General features: G+C 47.3%; 1 protein-coding gene across 1 annotated transcript in view; it reads right to left on the bottom strand.

Annotated features, from left to right (window-relative positions):
- The window catches only part of MRPS5 (mitochondrial ribosomal protein S5), a 109,719-nt gene that overhangs the window by 51,621 nt on the left and 34,471 nt on the right, over positions 1-23,627 (bottom strand). Inside the window, exons 3-5 of the mRNA XM_019549034.1 lie at positions 22,581-22,706; positions 20,401-20,631; positions 7,932-7,966 (exon numbers count right to left, since the gene is read on the bottom strand). Coding sequence (XP_019404579.1) covers positions 7,932-7,966; positions 20,401-20,631; positions 22,581-22,706 — 392 coding nt within the window. The remainder of the gene's footprint in view (positions 1-7,931; positions 7,967-20,400; positions 20,632-22,580; positions 22,707-23,627) is intronic.

Raw genomic sequence — 23,627 nt, forward strand, 5'->3', positions numbered from 1 at the left:
GCCTCTCCCTCCTCTCCTTATCTGTAGACCCTACTCTCCCTAAGCACATGGAAGTGAGGGGCAAATCTGAAAATAGTGCCTTTGAAATAAACACACCTGAAGTAATTCACAGATAGGCAAATTACTATAGGTACCTGAAGGCTTAGTTCATCCAGGATTGATGCATTTAATCTTTTTTGGAAACTGCTGCAAGTTTTAACACAGGTACTCTATAAATACACTTTTAAGCAGCATTTTGTTACTTCCTTATATATAGTACAAACGATGCATCCTATTAGTCCAAAGCTAACAGGCTCTAAAGGATTTACCATATAGAATCACAAAAAAATTAGGTTTGGAAGGGACCCCAGAAGGTCATCTAGTCCAACCCCCTGCTCAAAGCAGGACCATCCCCAACTAGATCATCCTAGCCAAGGCTGTCTACCCAGGTCTTAAAAACCTCCAAGGCAGAGATTCCACAACCTCTATAGATAGCTTGTTCCAGTGCTTTACTACCCTCTTAGTGAGAAAGTTTTTCCTAATATCTAACCTAAGCTTCCCTTGCTGCAACCTGAGACCACTGTTCCTTGTTTTCTTACCTACCACCGAGAACAGTCTAGCTCTATCCTTGGAACCACCCTTCAGGTAGTTGAAGACTGCTATTAAATCCCCTGTCAGTCTCCTCTTCTCCAGATTAAATAAACCCAGCTCCCTCAGCCTCTCCTCAGACATGTGCCCCAGCTCCCTAACCATTTTTGTTGCCCTCTGCAATTTGTCCACATACTTTCTGTAGCGGGGAGTCCAAAATTGGACATAGGACTCCAGATGTGGATTCACCAGTGCTGAATAGAGGGGAACAATCACTTCCCTCAATCTGCTGGCAAGGCTCCTACTAATGCAGACTAGTGTGCAATTATCCTTCTTCACAACTAGGGCACATTGTTGGCTCATATTCAGCTTATTGTCCACTGTAACCCCCAGGGTCCTTTTCTGCAGACCTACTGCTTGGCCAGTCAGTCCCCAGCCTACACCAGTGCATGGGATTGCTCTGTTCTATGTGCACGACTTTGCCCTTGTCCCTATTGAACTGCATGAGATTTCTTTTGGCCCAATCATCCAGTTTGTCAAAGTTTCTCTAAATCAGTGTTTCTCAAACTTTTCGGTTGCAAGTACCCCCTAACTTCTGAACATTTTAATAAGTACCCCAACACTCAATTTTCCAGGGGGTTTTATATTTACAGACTACTGTGTACCATATGTTGGAAGAAAGGCAGTGTATATCAGGCCGTGATATAACAGATGTCTGATCTGGTGTGGGTAGGGTTGCCACCTTTTACATCGGGGTGCACAACTCAAGTATGTACCTGGGCTAGAGGTGATGTTGGGGCTAGAAGGGCTGAACCCAGCTAGAAGGGCTGAACCCAGTGCTGTGCAAAGCACGGCACACCAAATTATTACTGGGGAATTAAAAATTGTTTTTGCCTTGGTTTCGAAGGAGGAAGGGGCAAGTGGGAAAAAGAGGGTGAGAGAGAGACAGACAAGGAGGCAGCTGCTGCCAGCCATGGAGCCCAGACTCTTCCCAGCAGGTGGCTGGGAGGCTGCAAGCAGCCTGGGCTCTGTGGCTGACAGCAGCTATGCAGAGCCTGGGCTGGCTACAGCCAGGAGGCTGCAAAGAGCTGCTCTGGGATCACACACCTTAGAGCGGACAGTGCAGGGGGGTCTCAAGGCAGCAGTCTGGAAAAGCCTGGTGCTGCTGCCAGCCCCTACAGACAGTGGGGACAGGGTCTGAGGCAGCGCAACCCTTCCCCACTCCCTGCTTTGAGGTGTGCTTGCAGTCACCAGCATGGAGTGGATGTCGGGGTTGTGGAGCCCAGTGCACCTGTTTGCAGCCTGCCCGCTGCAGCTGCCCAGAGCCCAGGTTGGCTACAGGAGGGTGCTGGAAGTGGCAACAGGCTTTTCCCGGCATTTGGCGGTGGCACTGGGGGGCAGTTTGGGAAGGACTGAGGGGGTGGCAGCAGCTCCCCTCCCATCACTGCAGCCCGCCCCAAGCATCGGGAAGAACCTAGTGCCGCCACCAGCCCCAGCCTGCAGCAGCAACCTGCTCCCTCCCGCACACAGTGAACTGGGCCCCGGGCGGGCCGGGTCATGGGGCAATCCCCACAGCGCAGGAGGGAGCAGGCAGTGCCCTGTCCCTACTACACTCCCTCCGTTGCTGGGGGGGGGGAGGGGTGGTGTCTCAGTCTGCAGGATAAAGCCCAGGCAGAATAAAGAAAGAAAAACTTACCTGCCTGTGACTGGGTCGGCAGGGAGTACATGGGTGCATGTGTGCCCGCCCCTCCCCCTCCTGCAACAGCCTGTAGCCAGCTGGGGGAGGCACAAGGGGCTGGTAGCAAACGTGGCGGTGGCGATGGCAGGGGGAGCAGTGGCATTCCCTTGGTACGGGGGTTTCAGCACCTGTGTACCCCCAGGGGTATGCGTACCACAGGTTGAAAAACTACGCTCTAAATCCTAACCCTACACTCCAAAGCATCCGCTATTCCCACCGGCTTGGTGTCATATGTAAATTCATTGAGGGTGCACTCCATCCCATTTTCCAGATCACTGATGAAGATTAGGAACAAAACTGGGCCTAGGACTGACCCCTGGGGCATTTCACTTGAGACTGGCTGCCAACTCAGTCTTTGCAAACCCTTGCAGTCCAGGATGATTCTCTTCCATGACTGTCTTATCTGTGAGTCCAAAGATGGCTGATGAGGCCTATCTTGGATCGATAGATGCTGCTGCAGCTCAGAGATGTGTTTCCATGTCAGGTGGGTAGCACTGGATTTTTTATTTGGTCTGTGGCACACTGTTTCTGCTACTCCTGCTTTTCCATCTCCTGGTGTTGCTGTGAAGTTTCAAAGTACTGAGATCCCTGAAGCAGACTTTCTCCCTCTTTTAGGCAGCCCTGGGTGATAGTCTCCCATGAGCTGACACTGATGCATTTCAAGTTGGCCTTGAGAACCGTGAAGCACTTTCTCTGCTCTCCTCTTGAGCATATGCTGTGGCTGATCTGGACGAATAAAACTTGCTTTGCGAGTCTGGAGTCAGACATCCAGATGACATGGCTAGCCCAATGAAACTGATGCCAGATGATCACTGCCTCAATACTCATTGCGTTTGCTTGCAGGAGGATGCTAACATTGGTAAGTCTTTCTTCCCAACAGTTTCAGAGGATCTTCTGCAGGCAGTGTTGATGATACTTCTCGAACAACTTTAGATGTCTCCTGTACGTTGTCCACAAATCAGCTCTATACAGCAAGGTGGGGGATCACAACTGCTTGATAAACCATGAGCCTGGTTTTGGATCTGATGGCACAATCTTCAAACACCCATTTCTTCAGGCATCCAAAGGCTGCACTTCCACTTTTGAGGCAATGCTGGATTTCTTCAATGTCAGTCTTCCGTAAGAGATGGCTTCTGAGGTACATTCTCCAGAGTCTCACCCTGGATCTGGATTACTGGAGCTGGGAACTGTTCCGTAGGAGCTTTGTTGGTAGAGGACCTTAGTCTTCTGAATGTTAAATGTTGGTCCCATTTTCTTGCATGCCTCAGTAAAAACGGTGACAATTGCCTGCTTCCAAGTGAGTGAGTGCTTCCAAGTGAGTGCATCATCAGCGTACTGGAGCTCATTAATTGTGATCAGGGTGGTCTTGGTTTTGGCTTGGGAGTCAGCTGAGGTTAAACAGCTTACTATCCATATCCATTTGATAGTTTAGCTCCACTCCAGCTGGAAGCCTGTTGGTGGTCAATTCCACTGCTTTGCACAGTGGATCCCGGGTTGGTGGGTTGATGGTAACATTGCAACAAGGCATATTGAAAAGAATGTCAGAGCAATGATGCAGCCTTGCTTAACTGCTGCTTTAACCTCAAAGGGATCTGTGATAGATCCATTACTGAGAACCACTGCTGGCACACTATCATGGTGACAAATTTTGGTGGGCATTCATACTTCAGAAGGATCCTCCACAACACTTCTTGGCTGACAGTCTAAAGCAGTGGTCACCAATTGGTCGATACCTTGACTAGCTGATTGAGGAGCCTCTTGAGGTCAATCTGAGGCTAGGGGGGCTGAGTATGTGCGTGCATGCATGTGCACACCACCCCCAGCCCAGCAAGTCAGTCTGTGGGGGAGGGAAGAGGCAGGGGCCAGACTGAGGCCCTTGCGGTGAGGGACAGAATACAGGAGCAGGACCAGGCGTAAGGTGCATGGGGGCCTGGCCAGGGAGGTAGACTGAGCTTGGGTGGCTCATCCAGGGGCGTGGAGGGGCTTCCACTGCTGTGCGCACCCCAGCAGAGGCCCTATGGGCCACCCCCATCTGTGTGCAGAAAAGGCGGCTGCTGTTGCAGGCTGGGCTTTGTGCCCCGAGCCCTGCTGAAGCTGGCCTGGGAGCAGCCCGATGCCATGTGCACCCACCACCAGGTGGACAGGGGACGAGGCTCAGCCCAGCAGCTAGATGCATGTGGCATTGAGCCACTACCAAGCTAGCTGCAGCAGGGCTTGGGGCACAAAGCCCAGCCTGCAACAATAGCCATTTCTCCTGCACACAGATGGGGGGGGCATGTAACCCCCAAAATGTGGGGTAGCGCGGGCGGCTGCAGCAACTGTGAAGGGGGTGTGGGGCTGGGGTTGAGGTGGGCCCTGCCCAGCCAAGGCAGGGGATGGAGCTGCAAGTGTCTTGTCCAGAGGGGTGCGGGGATGGGGGGGCATACAGCCTGGGAGAGCATGGGGGGGCATGTGCCCCCCGGATCTGCACATGGGGTGGGGTGGGATGAGGCAGTGCCAGGCTCTTCCTGGTGGGGGTGTTGGGCTGGATTGAGCTCAGGCCAGGTGGCGGCGGCATTGGGAGCAAGGCTATGCAGGGGCAGGGAGGGGGGGGCGGGGTGCTGCAGTTACCTGACAATTCATTGCAGTATGGTCCAAACCCCTTTGTGGGGATGAGCCCGGTACAGCCTTCCCCTCCTCCTTCCCCTTCAGGGCATGGGGGCCGTGTGCCCAGAATCTGCGCAGGAGGGGAGGGCGGGCTGAAGCTGGGAGGCTGTGCTGGGCTCTTTCCAGCAGGGGGTTGGGCTGTACTGTGTTTGGGGAAGGGAGCAGCAGTGGCGCCGGGAGGGAAGTTTTGGGGGTGGCTATGGTGAATTTTCAGGGGGCTGCAGTCCCCCCCCATAGCCTGGCTCCCAGCACTGCCGCCGTCCAGCCTGAGTGCAACCTGCCTCAAGACCCCCACCAGGAAGAGCCCGGTACTGCCCTGGCCCCACCCCGTGTGCAGATCCGGGACCACATCCCCCCCCCATGCCCTCCCAGGCTGCATGCCTCACCTGCCCATGGACCAGCCACTTGCAGCTCTGTCCCACACCCTGCCTCGCCTGTGCAGGGCCTGCCCCAGCACCACTCTCTCCCCCACCACCATGGCAGGGGGCAGACTGAGGCCCCAGCAGTGAGGGAGGGATTGAGGCACAGGCAGGAACAGGGGTTGGGGGAAGTGGTGGACAAGCAGAGACCTAGGGGACATGTGCCCCCCAGGCCTGTTTGTCCTGCCACCCAGCCCAGCCAGGGCCCCACTCCTCCCTGCCCCTGCTTGTGCCCTGCACCGCTGGGGCCTTGATCTGCCCCGCCCCCCCAAGCCCTTTCCCCTCCCCGCCGCCCCTTCCCCCACAGACTTACCTGCTGGGGGGAGGGCGTGCCCTCAAATAATTTTTTTCTTCCTCTGCTTTGATCTGCCCCCACTTTTCCCTCCCCACAGACTGATCTGTGCAGGGGAGGGAGAGGGTGGCACACAGTGGATCCTGGGTTGCTTTCTAATTCAAAAAGTCATCTCCTAGTTGAAAAGGTTGGAGATCACTGGTCTAAAGCTTTTGTGAAGTAAAATAAGGTCACAGAGAGACATGTTGCTCCCAACATTTCACCTGCAGCTGGCAAGGTGTGAAGGTCATGTCAGTTGTGCCTCTGATGCCCGAAATCCACACTGAGATTCCAGGAGGAGCTCTTCAGCAAGTAAAGGGAGATGGTTCAGAAGGGTTCTCGCAATGGATTTTTCTTGCAGTAAACAACAAGGTGATCCCCTCTGTAACTTCCACAGTTGCATTTGTCTCTTTTCTTGAAGACTGTTACAATCATAGCATCCCTGAGGTCACCTGGGATTTCCTCATCATTCCAAATCCTTAAAATGAGAAATGAAGCTGTAATATGAGCTCCTCTCCTCCCTGTTTCAAAATTTCGGTGGGGATTCCATCCGTTCCAGATACCTTGTTGTTCATCATCTGCTTGATGGCTTTCCTCAACTCATCAAGGGTGGGAGGGATTCTGAGATCATCTGACTGGGTGTTGTGGAATGGAGGTTGAGAACACTCTCATCAACGATAGTCTCAACTGAGAAGGTCTTCAAAATGCTCCTTCCAACGGGCATTGATGGCTCCTCTTTCCTTGATCATGTCTAGTCTATGCTTCGGTCTCAAGGGGGCTGGCCCCCGAGTGCTCAGACCGTATATGGATTCAGTGGCACTGAAGAAGCGTATCGTAGAAGATGAAGAAGCATATCATAGATGTCAGCCAGATGCTGAATCTCCTTATCCTTGTCTTCCCATCATTTGTTCTTGATATTGCCAATCTACCTTCGGACCTCTGCCTTGGCTTGTTGGAGATTCAGTTTTTTTGCTCAGAGTTGCTGTCATTTTGCCGAGCACAAAAGGCCTTGCACTTGCAATCTATCAACTCTTGGCTCTCCTTGTCACTCAAACCTGTCTTGATGCTTCCTGGTAGAGCATCCAAGCGTCTCTTCACAGGTACAGCTGCCAAATCACACTCCTATCTCACCAAGTGCTAGACAATATTCTTGTAACTGCTGCCTTCATGCCAGTTCATGACTAGGAGCTTCCAGACCTCACAATCCTGCTCCCGTTGCCATTAGCTGGTCACCAAACGGCGTGAGGAATATGCTGGCATGGAAGACACCTGTGCAACAGAATGAGATCCCCAGTTGTCTTTGTCTCCTTGCCATTGGATCAAGGTCCTGTTCTGTCAGGAGCCATGTGGAAGCTGATGTGCAGCAGCTTCTCCACAATAAAAGAAGTCATGCACAGGCTGCCAACTAAACATCAAGTAATCGATCACTACCTTCTAAGCCCAAGATCCAGTCGGTTTTCTATCCACCTGACACTCCATTCATCCAGCTCATATTTCCTTAGCTTGTTTGCGAGAATATTGTGGGATACCATATCATGGAGGGACGAGGAGGAGGGAAGAGATCAGACTTGCCGCTTTTCTTGGGCAGAGCTGCTTTCCTGGGCTGCTGTCAGGCTGCCTGCAGGGCTTTCTGCAGAGCTGTACAGAGCTTGGTGCTTTGCTCCATGGCTGTAGGGGCAGCAAACTAAAACTCCTCGAAGGAGTTTTAGTTTGCTGCGCCCAAAGTCATTTAAGGTGCATTACACTGACAAATTTCCTACAGTGGCTGGAATGAATGTCAATACACTGCCGAGGTGTGCAAACACTGACACCATTAAAGTGGTGCAAAAGCATTTAGCCTGCTTTAAAGTGTCATGCACACATGCCTCTCATTTCATCTACGCACAGCCTTAGTCTCTAGTATAAGAAAATGCAAGGAATGAAGTGCCATCTTTTGCTATCTTACTTTAAGGAAATAATTATTACTCAGTTTTGTCTTAAAATCTTTGCTTTTTCAAGGTCAGGCAAAGGTGCGAATAAATAAATCAGTATAGCATAGTAGATATGGCATCTATTGATAGAATGGCAGATTTTACTGACCAGCTGAAATAACTGTTTCAGATCTCACTTAGTCAGTCTAGTCCCCATCACCATTAAGCTAATTTATCAGCCTTTGATAAATCAAAGTGCAGGATTAAAACATCACCACTGCTTAAAAATGCAAGTCTTTGAAAATTTTTGTAACACCCACCTGAAGTATTTGGCAGTCAAAGTCTTCATATTTTTCTGTTGGGAGAAAAGAAACAAGTATGCAGTTAATTTATGTATCCAATTACCTGGCAATACAGAACTCACCAGGTGATATTACTCTGCAAATGGCGTCAACTTCTTATACAACTCTAGTTTATAAATCTCTGCAGCACGTTACTTAAGCATAGCTTGCAGCACCAGAGCACTAAAAATTAGGCCCAACACTTGCTATTGTTTTGATGATCTGCAAAGGTATTTTGAAATGCGACTGAGTTTATTCATCAATAGAATTCATCATAGCACTAAATAACACAGATTAACATCCAACGTCCATTTACCTACATCTCTATCAACATCATATACAACATCACCTGCTTATAGTGCCCCTCTACTGTCTACATTGGATGGGGTGATCCCTACACGTAAGAATGAATGAGCACTGATCGGACATTGATACCACACAAACAGACAAGCCTATGGCAGAATACGTGGACATTCCATCTCTGGCCTCAGAGTGACTGTTCTTAGGTAACAAAACGTCAACACTGAACTTGAACAGAAAACCAAAGACCAAAAATTTATCCACAGATTGGATTGTATTACATATGGTTCAAACGGAGACTTCAGATTCTTACCCCATTACCTGGATTAGCTTTTATAACCCACATGACCCTTGGTGAGTGAACTGCTTTTTTTCCTCTCCTACCCACCTTTTCCCATCCAGTAATGCTCCCTCCTCTTTTCTCTCCACTTCCCTCTCCTTTGTATTCTAATCACTGCTTTCTATTTAGCAGCTCTGCTTCCTGTAGTCCCCTCATAGCATTTAATGAAGTAAGCCCTCTGCTTAAAAAAGCTTAAGGTATACATCTATGATTTAGTCAGTCTATAAAGATGCAAATGTACCCAGCCTTCTGCCTCCATTCATGCATTTGTTCTCAAAATAAAATAGGTATTCAGTCTATTTATAAAATAAAAAAAACCTTTCATTTTCCAATGAAAGCTACCCAAATGTCAAGTTTGTCACTGACCACTGGCTTCTGTTTTCTGGGAAGCCCCATCATACATTATGCCATCATGAAATTTGCAGTGCAAACTCCATGAAATGGTAAGATAAATGTTAGGTGTTTTTTCTTTTTACAAGCAATTTCTTAATGCTCTTATTTGATCATCTCTCATGGGATATTAAATGTGTTTTGAAACACTGGCCATCATTAAAAATAACTTGCCTTATCAGCAGGGATCCTGGTTTTCTCTGTTTAAAATTGCAAGTTCTCTGATTAAAACCCCCAAAATCCATGTTTTTCCACAATTAAAATGAAATGTCACTATACACAGACATATCAGTTGAACAGAACATTTTATTGATATACTTACAATTAGTACAATATACTAACCTGGTCTCTTTTTATGACCAGGTCACAAAGTGCTTAGATGCAGGGGTTGAGATAGATGTTATTTACTTGGACTTTAAAAAGGCTTTCAACATAGTGTCACACCCAGTTCTTACAAGCAAATTGAGCAGCTGAGATATGGATTTTTCCCAATAAGGTGGGTGAAAAACTGGTTTATGGGACGCACCCAGAGAGTGGTGGTGGATGGGGCAGTTTCTCCCTGAAGAGATGTGGGCAGTGGTGTCCCCCAGGGCTCTGTCCTTGGACCAGTGCTGCTCAGTATCTTCATCAGTGATTTGGATGAGGGGGTTGAAAGCACTCTGTCCAAATTCGAAGCAACACCAAACTATGGAGTACAGTTAACACACCAGAGGGCAGGGAGTGAATCCAGGCTGATATGGATAGACTGGGGAAGTGGGGGGATCAGAATAGGATGCAATTTAACAAGGATAAGTGCAAGGTGCTACACCTGGGGAGAAAGAATCTCCAATACACCTACAGACTAGGAAGTACCATTCTAGTACCACAGCAGTGGAAAGGGATCTTGGAGTCTTAGTCAACGCAAAAATGAACATGAGTCGCCAATGTGATGAGGCTAACCACACTCTTTCTTACGTTAGTAGGTGCATCATGGCAGGTCTAGGGAGGTGATACTTCCTCTCTCTGTGTCATTGGTCAAGCTGCAGTTGGAGTACTGCATCCAGTTTTGGGCACTGCACTTCAAGAGGGAGGCGGATAACCTTGAGAAGGTTCAAAGAAGGGCTACTCGTATAGTTGAGGGCCAGTGGGTAAGATCCTATGAACAAAGACTGAGGGACCTGAATCTTTCCAGCCTCTGCAAGAGAAGGCTAAGAGGTGATCTTGTGGCTGCATACAAATTCAGTGGAAGAGGCAGCAGGGAATAGGGGATACTCTGTTTACCAGGGTGCCCCTCGAGGTTACTAGAAATAATGGCCACAAGCTAAAGGAGAGTAGATTTAGATTGGATATCAGGAAGAAATTTTTTATGGTGAGGGCTGCCAAAATATGGAATGGGCTTCCAAGGGAGGTGGTGTTTTCCCCGATCTTGGAGGTGTTCAAGAAGAGATTAGACAAGCACCTAGCTGGGGTTATTTAACCCCAGTGCTCTTTCCTGCCTAGTGCAGGGGTTTGGACTTGATGATCTACAAGGTCCCTTCCAACTCTAGAAATCTTTGAAATTTAAAGCAATTTGGAAGCCTATCAGTGCTTCAATCACTATAATAAAATAAATTCTAAATATCTATATATTTTGGTGTTTGATTTGGGGTTTATCATGGAAAAATCAGAACTTCCCCTGCCCTCTACACTTACCAGGATGTCGGTTCAGCTGTGGCTGTCCCTCACCAACTGCTTTGTGGCACTGAGAAGCTCTGATATACCGGTGCCCTGCCCATGTCATTGACCCTCACTCTAAAGCCACAGCCTCCCAAGCCCTGCTGGTACCCCTCACTACTGACCCACAGCCTTCTGGCCCTGTTGCTGCCCCTCACCTGACCCACAGCTCCCCACCCCCTCCCAGCTAAGGGGCCAGGGACCCAGGTCTACAGCCTCTTTGGCCCCCCAGCAGTGCTTGAGCGCTTGCTGCCATTTGTGGGAGGTACCAGCTGCTGTGGCCAGAGTGGAGCACGAAGCCTGGCTCCCCCACCTCCACAGGTGGCACGGTTCAAGTGGAACATGGGAGGGGCAATGGATGAGGGTTGCCTGCTGTGGGCTTGGGGCTCTCCACCCTCATGCCCTCTCCAAAGGGGCCTCTGCGACTTAGCAGGCACCAGTGTGGGAGCAGTGGGGCTGGGAGGCTTGATATCAGTGCCAGGAGCCCTGCACTCCCATGGTGAGGTGCCCCCTGCCCACCCAGCAGCAGTAGGGGGCACGACTTCCTGCTGCTACTCTTGCTGCTGCCAGGTAGGTAGGGGGTGCCTTACCAGAGCAGTGCAGGGCTCCTGGTGGCGGCACCAAGCCACCCTGCCCTGCTGGCCCATGGTTGGGGAGAAGGGGAAAGGCATCAGGACAGGGAGCCATGAGCCCACAGTGGCCAAGCCACATCTGCTCCCACCCTGCCCGCAAATCTGGTGGGGGCACATGCCTCCCATTCCCCCTCCCGGAAATGCACACAGTGCTGGGGAGCCAGCCCCTCACTGCCCACTAGATAAGCCACCTGCAACTCTGCCTTGCTCCTCACCCAGGCCCTATGGCCACACATTCCTGCCCCAAGCACTACCCTGACTGGGCAGCATCCCCAGTCCAACTCCCTCACTATGAGGTCCTCAATCCTGCCCCCCCCATGTTAAAATGCAACGATTCACATTGTCCAATTCATTTATGCACTCAATATGCATTTCTAAGTCTATGAAAGTGGGTTCCTCCTGCAGAAGCTCTGCAATGGCACAAAGACATCACTACAAAACTGGGTTCTGAACTAAAGGTCTATTAACCTAGATTACAGCTAGGGTGATAACTGACCACTATGCTGACTTGTATTTCAGCTTCAAGCGTCAGCAAAGAAGTTGCATTTTCCACCTTAAAAACATGGAAAGTTTTAGTTTTAAGTTACACCAAAAAATTGTATCTCCTATACTGCAGGGTTTTTGGCTGCAGTCATGTTCATCTAAGGACACAGGCAGGCAAGGTTCATGGGAGTCTCCCTATGCCTGAAGAAAGGTGCTTGTGCCTGAAAGCTTGCAAAGAGCTTTGTTCCAACTACTCAATTGATCTAATAAAAGATATCACATTTACCCAAAGAACTTGCCTACAAAAAATTTAAAGTTCAGCCAATTCGATTTTCAAAGCAAGAAAGTATCCAACAGGCAAAGACTGGAACAAGCTACCTAGAGAAACTGCGATATCTATCCTTGGAAGTTTTCAAAAGCAGGTTAGACAGACACTTGGCTGGGACTGTTTAGTCAGGGATGATCCTGCCTTGAGCAGGAGACTGGACTAGATAACATTGTGAGGTCCCTTCCACCTTGACATTACCTAGATAGAAAAAGAAAATTGCTATCCTGCACAACTCTAACTATATATTAGATTGCTCTTACTCACACTGCTGCTAAATAAAATGATGTGCAATACACAGGTGTACTGAATTCAGCTTAAAGGTTGTTATCAACCATTTATGGCAACAAGCAAGCAGCTCATGCAGAGAAATGTGTACTTAAGTTAAAGGCAATGATCCTAACACAGTTGGTCTAATAAGATACCACCCTAGGAAGTCCTTGCCTCTCACATACTTTCTGGATCATCATATGGCTACAATATCACCCTTACATTATCTAAGTACACTAGTGCATAAATCACCATAGGTACTTCTTCCTCAAAAACGCACGCTGTTACTGAGCAGGAATTTAAAGTCACACAGATTATTCTTTATGAAGACATAAGAAATGTAAAATACCATCTTACTTTTTTAAATGTACTATAATTTAATCTCAGTCACATAACTCAAGACTACAAACTATTTTGAGGGGTTTTATTTTATTCAATTAATGTTTTAATGTACATTTGTTTCAGTTTTTCTAATGCACCTAGGAAGCCATGCAAGGACCACAATGATCAAAAAATGATCACAATGTGATCAAAAAGAGGGAGAGGGGCCAAGAAACCTGCCTGTCTCAGAGACATTAGGGAATTTCTCAAAAAGAAAAAAGACGTGTACATGCAATAGAAAAATGGTTCGGGATCTAGAGAAAAGTATTCTTATGCCAGACGACCTTCACCCGAGAGTGCTGAAAGAGCTGGCCGAGCTCACAGTCGTGTCTCTAGTGGGGCTGTTCGAGGAGTCGTGTAAATCAGGAGTTGTCCCTAAGAACTGGAAGAAAGCTAATGTGGACCCATCTTTAAGAAGGGAAAGAGGGACGATCTGCCAACTATAGACTGGTCAGGTTTGACTTTGGTCCTGGGGAAGATCTTTGAAAAAATTGTCAAGGAAGCCATCAACCACAAGCTCGCATCTGGTGGCATACTGAGAAGCAACCAGCACGGCTCTGTGGAGGGGAGGTCATGCCTAACAAACCTGGTATCTTTTTATGATCAGGTAACTAACCACCTGGACATGGGACAGGAGGTGGACATAATCTGTCTAGGTCTCAGCAAGGCCTTTGATACCATTTCCAATGAAATCCTCTCAGTTAAGTTGGAGAGCACTGGCTTAGACCAGGCTACAGTGAGGTGGTTTGGGAACTGGCTCAGCAGCCAGTCCCAACAAGTCATAATTGATGGGGTGGCCTCATCCTGGAAGACTGTCTCCAGTGGTATACCCCAGGGATCAGTGCTTGAGCTTGTGCTCTTTAACATTTTTATTAATGACCTGGATGAGGGAGCGAAAATCACAATGATTAAGTTTGCAGATGATACCAAGCTGTGGGAACAAGCTGGCACATCAGAGTACAGGTCAAGGATTCAGGAAGATCTTGACAGGCTGGTCCTATGGGCTGAATAAAACCATATGAGGTTTAACAGGGACAAATGCTGGGTCCTTCATCTGGGTAGGAAGAACCCTCACTATATCTATACAATGGGGGGTGGTCCACTGGCTGCTGCTGCATTTGAAAGGGACTTAGGGGTGTCAAATTCACCAAGGGATGAATATGAGTCACCAGTGCGACAAAGCTGCCAACAGAGCAAATAGAACTCTGGAGTGCATCAGCAGATGTGTCGCCAACAAATCCAGAGAGATACTCCTCCCACTCTATTTGGCATTGGTGAGGACACAGCTGGAGTACTGTATCCAGTTTTGGGCACCACACTTCAAGAAGGATGTGGACAAGTTCAAAAGGGTGCAGAGAAGGGCTACCCACATGATCAAGGGCCTGGGGGACAGCCCCTTTGAAGAGAGACTTCGGGATCTGGGTTTGTTCAGCCTGAGCAAAAGAAGGGCGAGAGGCAACTTGATAGCCGCCTACAAATGTGTCAAAGGATAACACCAGGATCTAGGAGAACAACTTTTCAGAAAAGCCCCCTGTGGGAAAACCCGGACCAATGGACACAAGCTAGTTGAGGAAAAGTTTCAGCTAGACATAATGAAAAACTTATTTTCCGTATGGGTAACTAGAATCTGGAACACTCTTCCAGCAGAGGTGGTGCAGTTGCCATCTCTGGTAAGAGGACAATGGACAAATACCTTGTTGAGCTTCTTTGAACCCAATTACCTCCTGCCCATGGCAGGGGACTGTACTTGATGATCTTACAAGTCCCTTCCAGTCCTTCTTTCTATGAGTCTAAGGAGATTCTTGTCAGACCTTTCCCTAGTTATGAAAAAAGCACTGACATTATAAATAGGCAGTGGAATAAAATGCAACCTTTTTATTTAAGGTAAGTGAAAAGTAAGATAGGACTGGAAACACTTTTCAGTTCTCATGTCATGAGCTAAAATCATTCAGCTTTAGACAGAAAAAAAAGTGTTAATGAATGATTTATATGTTATAACCACAGTCAGATTCAGGAAAAGGGATAGGAAACAATGTAATGGGGGAAGGAGAAGTTCCTCCACCCTACAATATATTAAGCCTTTGCATTTAACTAGTTCTAAAGCAACCTGAAAGCATTTTAGTCCTCTCCCAACTCAACATGCCACTAGTTTACCTAAATTTGACTTCAGAACACATTGTACCAGTGCGTACCTTTTCCACTCTGTAGCTTTTGATATGAAACAGTAACATTAAAAAGGGCATCATCCACTTTGGGGAAAAAATAAAAGCACATTTCCATTTGACAATGTTCCTTCCACACTTACAAACATCACTTAATATTACAATAAAAGTGTTTGCTGGAAAGAAAAATCCACTACTTTTTCAGCTTATACTTGACTGCCTTGTGGTTGAGTCAAATTTCCTTGTTTTCCCTTCCCAATAGTCATTTAATCTATTTCAATTAATAAGAAAGTACTTATTAAAATTAAGAAGAGCAGAAAATACTACCGAGTTTTAAAAAAAAGGTTAGCAAATACTATTCAAAGGCTGCTTTTAGAAATTGAAAAGTTTTGAAAGCAAATTAAAAAAAAAAAAAATATCAAGCTGTCAATGCCATTAATATTTTATCAGTGGTATTTTTACCTTTTTGTTTAAACTAAATATGCCTATTATGGCACCAATCCTATGGACATTTATTCAACATGACCATTAGTCACACTGAAATTAATGGTACTATTCATGGTAATAAAACGAAGTGTGCATATAAATGCTATTAACAAAAGTTTCCATTTCTTTTGATGGAAGAATTTAAAGTATTTTTGATCCATGTATGTAAGAATGTAATAGGTGACTGTGCACTTAGAGTACAGAGAAATGGAGTCTGCAAATCTGTGGTCTATTCCCTACTTGCCCAGACTTGAGAGCTGACTCTCCAGATCACCAGCTTCTCAAGTCTCATGATTTTCTATCTGCAAAATGTGGAGAATTATGCAATGAACTGACTTGTGCAAGTGAATGAGTATCACTGCCCACTACGAAGTATTTCTTTTAGATTTAAAGTGAAATTTAAAGGAACAATTTGAGCATCTCTATTAGTCAATTAATAAAAGAAATACATTCTATTAAACTTGGAGGAGCTGACCAGACAAATAAAAACAATGCCCTGCCCCCAGACCTTGGAACTGGAAGGCAGGCAGAAACAAAATAAGAACCATATTATAAACATAGTGGGTATTATACCTTGGGACAATAATACAGAAGTTGATATTCTGGTATTTCACTAATTCAGACCATAAAAATTATTCTAAATAAATTCAACAAGAAAACAAAGCCAGGGAGGTAGTAATGCTGAGAGATACACAAGGAGACCAGTTGAAAGTAACGTGAACACAAATTTACAGGTGATAACACTGCAAAAATGACAAACTTATTTTGGTTCTGGTTTGCAAGGAAAAAGACAAAACTTGCAAAAAGAGAGGAACACTCACTCTTTCTACAGTTTTAAATTAACATTTTAAGATGTTTTGCATCGGCACCTGACAGAAAGTTATCTAAAAACTTTACAAAAGTGAAGGAAATCATAAGGGAAAGCCCACCAAACAGAGAGACTGGGAAGATGAAAGACATATTAGAAAACTTAAATCCATATAATTTTGTCAAGGCCCTACATATTCTGAAATTTTGCGCCATGGTATCCACCACCCCTTGCTCCACATGTGCTCCAGAATTCAAAGGCTTGCTTTGGAAGGAAAAAAATATCCTGCAAGTCCTGATTATGTGAAAAGAGGCTGGAAAACATGAATCAAATATAATAAGCACAGTGATGTCAGAGTCTGCAGAAAGCCTGAAACAACAGTGCTTAGAAGTATGAATCTCTCATAAATCTCAGTAAAAATACCTGCATATAACAACAGCCTTAGTTTGTCTGTCTATCCATAATGGTTTATGAGCACTCTGATTGGTTGTCTCAGCAACCAATCACAATGCTGACTGAAACAACCAATTGAAGTGCTCTGCACAGACAGACACATGGTGGAGTGCTGCCATGACAGTAGGGATTGAGCGCTGGAGCGGTGGGACAAGGCCAACATTACTCGGCCACCACCCTGCTTCTTGGAGGCAGTGGCGGTGTTGGGTGCTGGTCGCCCCCTGACTCTGGCCTTGCTGCTACATCCAAGGTGTGACCTCACACCCTGTCTCCCCCTGGCCCTGCTCCTTGGAGGCAGCAGTGGTGCTGGCCAGCTTTGTCCTTGGCACAGGGGATGCAGGGGATGGCAGGCACAGACTGGCATGGTGGAGCACTGCCATGATGGAGATGGAGCAGGGGGGCGAGACCTGTGCTGCGCCGCCAGCACCCTGCACTGCCACTGCCTCCAAGGAACAGGGCTGGGGCAGGGGCCAGGCCACCCCTTGGATGTGGCAGTAGTGCAGGGTGCTGGCGGTGGGGAAAGCTTGCCCCCACACTGCTCCTGGCAGGCAGCAGTGGTGTAGGATGGTGGGTAGTAGTGCTCCATTCCTGTTCTCCCCCTCCAGCAGGGATGGGGAGGAGGCAGGGAAGAGGGGAGGAAGGGAGAGAGAAAGGGGAGTGGGATGTGGAATAGGTGGTTTCTGGTGGCAGTGCAGTCCAGAAGAGCTAACTATTTTAAAGAAACCTTACTCGAGGGTGCAGGAACAAACCATCCCAAAGCTCAGGAAGAGTAACAAGTATGGCAAAAGACCAGCTTGGCTTAGCAGGGAACTCTTCAGTGAGCTAAAACACAAAAAGGAAGCTTATAAGAAGTAGAAGCTTGGACAACTGATTAGGGAGGAGTATGAGAGGATTGGCTCAGGTATGTAGGGATGAAATCAGGAAGGCCAAGGCACAACTGAATTTGCAGCAAAGGATGTGAAGGGTAATAAGAAGGGTTTCTACAGGTATGTCAGCAACAAGAGAAAGATCAGGGAAACTGTAGATCCCTTACTGAATGGGGGAGGCAACCTAGTGACAGCTGATATAGAAAGCTGAAGTACTCAAGGCTCTTTTTTACCTCAGTCACCACAAGCAAAGTCAGCATACTTAGCATACTTGGACTACTGCATGTGACAGCACAGTTTAGGGAGAAGGTAAGCAGCCAAGAGTGCTGAAAGAACAGGTTAGGGACTATTTAGAAAAGGTGGATGTGTACAAGTCCATGGGGCTGGATCTGATGCACCTGAGGGTACTGAGGGAGTTGGCTGATGTGACTGCAAAGCTGCTGGCCATCATCTTTGAAAACTTGTGGCAATTGGGAGAAGTCCTGGACAACTGGAAGAGGGCAAATATAGCGTCCATCTTGAAGAAAAGAAAGAAGGAGGATCTAAGGAACTATAGACCAGTCAGCCTCACCTCAGTCCCCAGAAAAATCATGGAGCAGATCCTCAAGGAATCCCTTTCTAAGCACGTGGACGAGAAAGTGATTAGAAACAGTTAGCATGGATTCACCAAGGGCCAGTCATGTCTGACCAACCTTACTGACTTCTAAGATGAGAGGACAGACTCTGTGGATGTAGGGAGAGCAGTGGACATGGTATACCTAGACTTTAATAAGGCTTTTGATAGTGTCCCACAACATTCTCATCAGCAAGCTAAGAAAAGTCCAAGTTGGATGAATGGACTGCAAGGCATATGGAAAACTGACTGGATTGTTGGGCTCAAAGGGTAGTAATAAATGGCTCAACTTCTACTTGGTAGCAGCTGGTGTTAACTGGAGTGCCCCTGGGATTGGTCCTAGGGCAATTTTGTTCAATATCTTCATCAGTGATCTAGAAAATAGGGTGGAGTGCATCCTCTGCAAGTCTGCAGCTGACATCAAGTTGGGTGGAGTAGTAGATATGCTGGAGTGTAGGGTTAGGATTCAGAGAGACCTCAAAAAATTGGAGGACTGGGCTAAAAGAAATCTCATGAGGTTCAATAAAGATAAGTACAAAGTCCTACACTTAGGATGGAATGATCCCATGCACTGATACAGCTTGTGGACTGACTGACTAAGCAGTAGCTCTGCAGAAAAGGACGTGAAAATAAGCAACATGAGCTAACAATTTGGCCTTGTTGCAAAGAAGGCTAACAGCATAGTGAGCTGCCTTACTAGGAGTGTCACCAGTACACTGAGGGAAGTGATTGTTCTCCTCTATTCAGCACTGGTGAGGACACATCTGGAGTATTGTGTTCAGTTTTGGGCCTGCCACTACAGAAAGCATGTCGATAAATTGGAGAGTCCAGCTGAGAGCAACAAAAATGGTAAGGGGGCTCAGGCACATGACTTCTGAGGAGGTGCTGAAGGAACTGGGCTTATCTAGTCTGTAGAAGAGAAGACAGAGGGGGAATTTAGTAGCAGCCTTCAACTACCTGAAGGGTAGTTCCAAAGAGGATGGAGCTAGACTGTTCTCGTGGTGGCAGATGACAGAACATGGAGCAATGGTCTCAAATTGCAGCAAGGGAAGTTTAGCTTAGATATTAGGAAAAACTCTCTTGTGAGGAGGGTAGTAAAGCACTGGAACAGGCTACCCAGAGAGGCTGTGGAATCTCCATCTTTGGGGGAAAAGTCATCCAGGTAGGAAAAGTCTTGGGTGGGATGATCTAGTTGGGGATGGTCCTGCTTTGAGCACACGGTTCAAATAGATGACCTCCTGAAGTCCCTTCTGTTAGGGTGACAATATTTGGATCTTAGAGAGCACTGAATTTGCAGCTGAATATAAGGCATGACCTGTGGCCTAGCACAGCTGCTAACCACAAGGCAGAATAATATATTAAAAATATATTGCAAGATACTTAGGCAACCAGATTTTGAATGCTTATGCTAAGCCAGCCATTTGCTTATGCTAAGTAACCATTTTAACTATGTCACCCATTTTCTGAGGAAAAAGCAGCAAGTAAATCTGTGAGAGTCTGTGCGCTGTGAACCAGCTACAATGAGAAACAAGATAAGTTACAGGGGTCCAAAACGGGTGGAAGATGGTACAACCTGAGACAAAAAAACAGACTGGAATATGAAAAACAACACGCAATTGGTAACAGAATCCAAAGATGAACATATGCAAAAAGGTGAATAGCGACTGGTGAAGAAGCCTCCAGAAGCTTCCAGGTTTTGGTCAAAGTCTGCTCATTGACTGAAGAGCAGGAATCAAGGTCTTAGACATGCGCTCACAGCAAAAAGACATGTAAATAAATGAAATGCATAAGCAATTCCATGCTAATTAAGCAACCAGTAAACAGAGACAGAGCTTAAGCTGGGAGGAGAAATGGGTGGAACGTAGGAGGGGCAAGGCTACAATAAAGGTTCATAAACATGAACCAAAGTGTATAAATGTAGAAGAAACGATTGTTTGTTGCTGCTCCCCGTATTCTGTCGGTGTGGGAGCTCGCCCGAAGCCTTCTCCATTCTAATAAAAAGCTGTTGCAAGCAATGTGTGCTGGTGTTTGCTCCCTGCTCTGCTCTGGCTAATGAGTAACAGGATTCATGAGTAATTGGACTGTTGTCTCCCTAGTCGTTGGGCACCGCATGGAGTTGGGGTCTAACACCTTCCAACCCTAATTTTCTATGATTCTACAAATTATAAATTAAAATTAAAATGGGAAAGTATGGATTCTTTCTCCATGTTTCCCCTTGCTCATTAAGGTAATTGTCCCCCTTCTTACCTCCATTAGGACCAGGGTCAGGACATCCTAGACTCATGCCCCCCCAGGATCGTCCAGTCCATCCTCTCTCTTTCTTCACCTTTACTTTTCTTTTTTTTTCCCATTCAACCCTCCGACGAATAATTTCAGCTTGAATCTCCTTTTGGTCTCTGTTGCTTTGGGAAATTGCCTGCATTTGTCCTTCTGCCATCACAGGAGCATTGAGACCAGGCCAAAGAAATCCGGAAAGCCCTTGAAAATATCAAAACATAGAAAAGATTTTTCTTGCATTTTTTACAGATTCAAGATTATAACTCAACAGCCTAAAAGTTAAATCCAATAAAATGAATCGAGTGTTCTCACGAATTTCAACTGCCTCCACAGACCAGAACTTGTAATAAAAACTGGCACTAACTGAAACAGGACATCATCATCCAGACAACCTAACTGAAAGAGCAACACATCTAAATGCCATTCTGACTCCATGGAAATTAACAGACGTGTTGGTAGGTCAGGGCGGGCAATTATTTTGACTGGACGGCTGCTTAACAAGGTTTGGTGAGCTTTCAAGGACCACATGGGTAGCCCCACCCTTTGACAGTTGCCCTACCCCCTGGTTGCCATCTTGGGACCAGAAGTCCTGTCCCCTGTCCCCTAACCTTCACTACCAGAAGTTCCCCTTTCAGGAGGTGGGGGGTACCATCTTAGAACCAGAAAAAAACTAAATCATACACGAAAAGTCAAACACCTACTATATTTTAATTTTATTACAAAAACTAGCCAATTGCCCGCCAAAAATGACAGGGTGGAGGGGGCTGGGATGGAGTGCTGCCCCATGCTGCCAGGGTTCTGCCTCTTGCAGGGAGCTGTGGTGGGGAAGAGGCCAGCTGGCCCTGGCTCCCCCACCCCCTGTCTGGTCCTCAGTGCAGCTTGGGAATCATGACAGCTCCCCCCCATGCTTGGAGCACTCTGATTGGCTGTTTCCATTACCCAATCAGAGCACAAATAAAGCATTACAGACAGACCGACAGACTTAGGCTTTTATAATATTAGAATATTTTTGTCATGATTTGTATTTGCATAGTGTATATAGAAACTACTGCATAATAACTCAAAAATAAAGTCTTATTCTTGTATAGTGTGCATGACTCTGGCCGGTGCCGCACACTGTGGTGAGGAATCCAGCCCTTGCCAGGCTGCCTCTATTGCCGGCGCTCCCCACCAGACATATGCAGCCCTTCTGCACTCGTGTGCCACTGGAGGGAAGCTCCATGCGCTGGAGCCGGCAGCCTTCACTGCTCTCTGTAGCGCAGTTCCTGGGACTCTGTGGGGAAGCAGGGACCGGGGCTCCCCTCCACTTCTGGCGGATGTCCCAGGACCTGTGCAGCAAGGAGCTGCGAAGTCAGTTGGCTTAAGCCCGTGGAGCTTCCCTCCAGTAGCACGGGAGTGTGAGGGCTGCACATGTACAGCAGGGAGCACCAGCAATAGAGGTGGCTCAGCAGGGGCTGTGCTTCTCACTAAGATGTGCAGCGCCAGCTGGAGCCATGCGCTGCTGGGTCCCAGACACCTGTGCTGGACATGAGTGCTCCTTCTTGCTGCTGCTGCTTCCGCCTGCGGGGCTGCGCACCATGGAGAGTGTGTGTAGGGGGGCAGGGTTCCAACACTTCCCCACCCTCCCTCCCAACAACATCTTGCACACCCGAGCTCCGTACTGTTGCCACTCTCCCTCACGCAACACCCCCCAAGCTCCGCGCAGCTGCCAGCCCCAGCCCCAGCCCTAGCCCCAGGCCCACACTCCCACCCATCTGCAGCTTCTGCCCCTGCTGCTTCCATACCTGCTGCCCAGGGCCAGGAAAGCCAACCAGATCTCTCAGCAGCTGCAGGAGTGGCAATACCAGTCCCACTTGAAAGCTGTGTGCTGGCCAGGCTGGGCCCTTCTGCCCATAAGGGTGAAAGTGAGGCACAACAGGGTATGCTGGTGTGGGGGGCGGTATACGTGTGCTCCTCACTCCCACCCTCATGGGCAGAAGGGCTGAGCAGGGTACAGTTCATTGGTGGGCACTGCAGGCCGGATGCAAGTGCCTGGCAGACCGTATTTTGCCCGCCCTGTGCTAGGTCTACTTAGAAGAACCATTATAAACTAAAAATCACTGTACAAGTGCAAGATCTTTCTTGAATCCTATGATTATTGACAAGTTTACCTTCACCAAGAACCTGCCCTTTATTGAGATCCTTCTTTATTCTTTTCTTTGTCCGCTTTCCTCTTCCTTTCTTTGGTCTCAAAGCAGTGTTTGCCAGAACTCCTTTCCACAGTTCATCAGCCGTCACTATAATGAAAGGACTTTCATAAATAATATATAGAAATAGTTTATATATCAGTAACATTAGTTGAGCATAAATTCCAGAGTATATTCTAGCTCAACCTAGAGTCACTACTGCCCCACTGAATTAACCTGTACTCTTCCATGCTTGTATTTACTCACTTCTCTGTCCTTCTGCCTCCTTTTCTCTTTGGACCTGTGCACTTTAAACAAGATTACATGAACTTGTTTAAGCACTTCTCAAAACAAAATAATATTTAGTATGATTTGCATAACTACTGTGGATGCAACTAAACCACATAGAATTACTGTAGTCAGGGAGGAAACCAGGTGATCACATTATTTTCCATACAGAGTTGTCAGTGTAATATTTGTTTCTGTAATGTTATTAAAACAAGATCAATGGCTATTAACTAAGATAAGCAGTAGCAATAACTGCTACATTATAATAACGTAAGCCAGCTTGAACCACTGAAAGTACTAACAGTGAAGGTATAAGAGCTACTACTAGTGAACAGATGCTAAATAAACCATGCAAATAACAGAGTAGAACATAACCGTTAACACAGGGGTTTTCAACCTTTTTTAGTAAGTGTACCCCCAGCGGCGGGATACAGAGCGGGGGTGGGAGGGGAGCTCGTGTGTGGTAGGACACCGAGTGGGTGGGGGGAAGCGCGTGGCCGGACGTGGAGTGGCGGCAGAGCAGAGTAGTTGATGGTGGCAACACAGAGGGGCACCGCTGCCCTCCCCCTGCCCCAGCCCTTGCCCTGGGAGACAGCACTGCATCACCCCCACCTGCCCACACGTACCCTCGAGGGAGATCCGAGTGATAGGGATCCCCTACCCTCCATCAATGCTGACCTCGTGAAGGAACATCTTGAGAAGCTGGATACCTTCAAGTCAGCTGGCCCTGACAATCTGCACCCC

The sequence above is a fragment of the Crocodylus porosus genome, unplaced genomic scaffold (genome assembly GCF_001723895.1).
Source record: "Crocodylus porosus isolate Cpor-Errol unplaced genomic scaffold, CroPor_comp1, whole genome shotgun sequence".
In the NCBI taxonomy this organism is placed as follows: Eukaryota; Metazoa; Chordata; order Crocodylia; family Crocodylidae; genus Crocodylus; species Crocodylus porosus.